Below are 4,171 nucleotides of genomic sequence, written 5' to 3'. Positions count from 1 at the left end.
ACACACACACACACACTCACTCACTCACTCACACACACTCATTCACTCACACACACACACACACTCACTCACTCACTCACTCTCACACACACACACACACACTCCCCCACACACACACTCACACCCTCACACACACACACACACACACACACACGCGCACGCTCACACACACACGCACGCTCACACACACACGCACGCTCACACACACACGCACGCTCACACACACGCACGCTCCCACACACACACGCTCCCACGCACACACACACACGCACGCTCCCAAACACACACACACACACACACGCAGTTATGGAGTGTGTGAGGTGAAGCGTGAGGTTTCGGCTGATTCTGATCCCAGAGGAGGAAAAAGGTGAGAAGATTGCGAGGGCATGCTCCACACGGAATTTCCTTTCAAGATATCTGCTTTACATGCTCATCTGTAGTTACTTTAAGCTATTTTAAAAATATTTTTATTACCTTATATGTCCAAAACAAATTTTTCACACACACACAAAAAAAACATTTTTTAACACCTTGTTGCAAGATTTGACAAAAATCCAGATAGAATATATTTGGTGAGAATCATGTTATAAAAGATGAAGTGCTATGCTGCAGGCTATTAAAGACAGTATCGGCGGATTAGACGGAAATGCTGAGCTAAAGCGCTAAATGTGTGTCCTCTCTCTCTCTCTTCAGCGTTCACACATCTCTGACCTCAAACACATCAAATATTACTCTTTTTAGACATAGTTTAGTAAAGAGTAGAGAAAACACTATACAGAACTTACTGAAACAACCAGGGGCCAGATGCATAAACTTAGCCACCGTGTTAAGACTGTGTGTCAAGAACTAGTTTGATCAACTAGCAGTTACCCAGATCTTACTCTTCCCATACAAACAAGACCAATCTACCTTTTCATAACTCAATTAAAAAAGCTATGACCAGTCTTGAAGAAAACACATGAGATGACTAACTTTTTAAGACTAGTCTAAACCGTTTATGCACCCGGCCCCAGAGTTCTTTATTACTCTTGTAAGACCCCCCCCTAAAAACACTTCTCACTGGATCTGAGCAAATCTCACTGGTGACCTATTTTCATCTGAAATAAGTGAGTTGTCACTGAAAGCTGAGGAGTTTGCTACTGTGTGATCCTCACCAGCTTCAGGTACAGCTCCGTGTCCTTCTCCTTGAGTTTGGAGAAGACGCTCTCCATCTTGAAGGTGATGCCGCACTGAGAGTCGTCCAGGCTTTTGATGAAGTTATCTCTGTTCTCGGACATCAGGCTGGTGAAGCAGAAGAACGTGTCAGCCTCCGCATGCTCTACAGACAGAAGAACAGCGTTTAATGCACAACTAATCGATAGAATACATAAGAAAACACCATTGCATATCATTATTGATCAGATCTTTGAGCTGAGATTTTGACTGAGCGATCGTGCTGGTTTCCACCGCTGAAAACAAATTAAAAAAAGGTAATTGTGACTTTTTCTCCCACAATTCTTTTCTCAGAGTTTTAAAGTCAGAATTACGAGATATAGGAGAACTGGCGCCCGACTGAGCCTGGTTTCTCCCATTCTGTCACTGATGGAGTTTTGATTCCTTGCCGCTGTCAGTCTAACATCAGCGAGGCACAATGATGACACACGTACTCGTTCCCTTACAGGACGTCACTGTCACACTCTCTCACACACACACACACACACTCTCACAAACACACACACACACACACACACTCACACACACACACTCACACACACACACTCACACACACACACTCACACACACACACTCACACACACACACTCACACACACACACTCACACACACACACTCACACACACACACTCACACACACACACTCACACACACACACTCACACACACACACTCACACACACACACTCACACACACACACTCACACACACACACTCACACACACACACTCACACACACACACTCACACACACACACTCACACACACACACTCACACACACACACTCACACACACACACTCACACACACACACTCACACACACACACTCACACACACACACTCACACACACACACTCACACACACACACTCACACACACACACTCACACACACACACTCACACACACACACTCACACACACACACTCACACACACACACTCACACACACACACTCACACACACACACTCACACACACACACTCACACACACACACTCACACACACACACTCACACACACACACTCACACACACACACTCACACACACACACTCACACACACACACTCACACACACACACTCACACACACACACTCACACACACACACTCACACACACACACTCACACACACACACTCACACACACACACTCACACACACACACTCACACACACACACTCACACACACACACTCACACACACACACTCACACACACACACTCACACACACACACTCACACACACACACTCACACACACACACTCACACACACACACTCACACACACACACTCACACACACACACTCACACACACACACTCACACACACACACTCACACACACACACTCACACACACACACTCACACACACACACTCACACACACACACTCACACACACACACTCACACACACACACTCACACACACACACTCACACACACACACTCACACACACACACTCACACACACACACTCACACACACACACTCACACACACACACTCACACACACACACTCACACACACACACTCACACACACACACTCACACACACACACTCACACACACACACTCACACACACACACTCACACACACACACTCACACACACACACTCACACACACACACTCACACACACACACTCACACACACACACTCACACACACACACTCACACACACACACTCACACACACACACTCACACACACACACTCACACACACACACTCACACACACACACTCACACACACACACTCACACACACACACTCACACACACACACTCACACACACACACTCACACACACACACTCACACACACACACTCACACACACACACTCACACACACACACTCACACACACACACTCACACACACACACAGACACACACACACACACACACACACACAGACAGACACACACAGACACACACACAAACACACAGACAGCAGTCAAAGCCTCACCCTTCCACTGGCTGCTGGGGTCTGTGGCGAAGGTGTAGTAAATGGGACCCACGATCTCATTCATGCCCTGAACGTAAGCGATGCCTGGGTTGAGTTTAGCGTAGACGAAGAGAATCCGCTCGACCACTTCCCAGTGCGCTTCACAGCCGTTCGGTAACACCTCATACTCGTTAGAGGGATACAGGTTTAACGCCTTCCCCGGAGAACTCACCTGAACCACATCCAAAACATCAAACACATGGAAATCAACATCACACTCCTCAAGCTGCTCTAACGCCGTTAAAGGAACAGTTTTCACTGGAGGAAGAGTTATTATGGATTATAGACTCTATGTATTTGAGTTAAAAACATCTTAATGCTGGATTAGTTTCAGCTTTTGTCTTCTCCAGATGTTAACTGATGGACTGGAGTGCTGTGGATTATTGTGATGTTTTTATCAGCTGTTTGGACTCTCATTCTGACGGCACCCATTCACTGCAGAGCATCCATTGCTGAGACACTGATGCAGTGCTACATTTCTACAAACCTGATGAAGAAACAAACTCATCCTGATCTGGGATGAACTGAGAGACCTTTGTGGATGAACTATTCCTTTAACTAGCAGGGTCAGAGAAATCTACAGGACTGATCACACACACACACACACACACAAAGATCGCTCACCTGCGTCTGTCCATCGCAGCACTGCTCAGAGCAAACAGACAGGTCATCAAAAGCACACGTATATGCATGAATCAGAAACACACACACACACACACACCCACTCACGTTAGTGACGCCGCTGCGGTTCCGGTTCACCGTCTGGGCTTTGAGAGTCGTCTGCTCCACGCGTTTCCGTAACGTCTCGTACGCGTTCTCTGGGTCCAGGATGAGCTGGCAGGGGAAGTCTGTGGGCCGCTGGAAGAATGCCATGTCTGGGTACAGCCGTCTGATGGCAGACATTATATACACACACACACACACACACACACACACACACACACACACACACACACACACA

At 47.1% G+C, this 4,171-nt stretch overlaps 1 protein-coding gene and 1 long non-coding RNA gene across 2 annotated transcripts in view; both read right to left on the bottom strand.

Annotated features, from left to right (window-relative positions):
* LOC107573638 (TBC1 domain family member 13) overlaps positions 1 to 4,171 on the bottom strand; it is a 9,176-nt gene that overhangs the window by 2,970 nt on the left and 2,035 nt on the right. The window contains exons 7-10 of the mRNA XM_016260077.1: positions 3,940 to 4,099; positions 3,835 to 3,855; positions 3,172 to 3,382; positions 1,155 to 1,318 (exon numbers count right to left, since the gene is read on the bottom strand). Of these exons, the coding sequence (XP_016115563.1) occupies positions 1,155 to 1,318; positions 3,172 to 3,382; positions 3,835 to 3,855; positions 3,940 to 4,099 (556 nt within the window). The remainder of the gene's footprint in view (positions 1 to 1,154; positions 1,319 to 3,171; positions 3,383 to 3,834; positions 3,856 to 3,939; positions 4,100 to 4,171) is intronic.
* Positions 462 to 1,147, bottom strand: LOC107573639 (uncharacterized). Its single transcript, XR_001607546.1, has 2 exons — positions 959 to 1,147; positions 462 to 880 (listed from the first exon to the last, which is right to left on the bottom strand). It is a non-coding gene; the product is annotated as an uncharacterized lncRNA (long non-coding RNA).

Source organism: Sinocyclocheilus grahami, unplaced genomic scaffold, assembly GCF_001515645.1.
Source record: "Sinocyclocheilus grahami isolate Dianchi unplaced genomic scaffold, SAMN03320097.WGS_v1.1 scaffold1988.1, whole genome shotgun sequence".
NCBI lineage: Eukaryota > Metazoa > Chordata > Actinopteri > Cypriniformes > Cyprinidae > Sinocyclocheilus > Sinocyclocheilus grahami.
The sequence above is the reverse complement of the archived record's forward strand: the minus strand, read 5'-3'. Positions and strand labels throughout refer to the sequence as shown.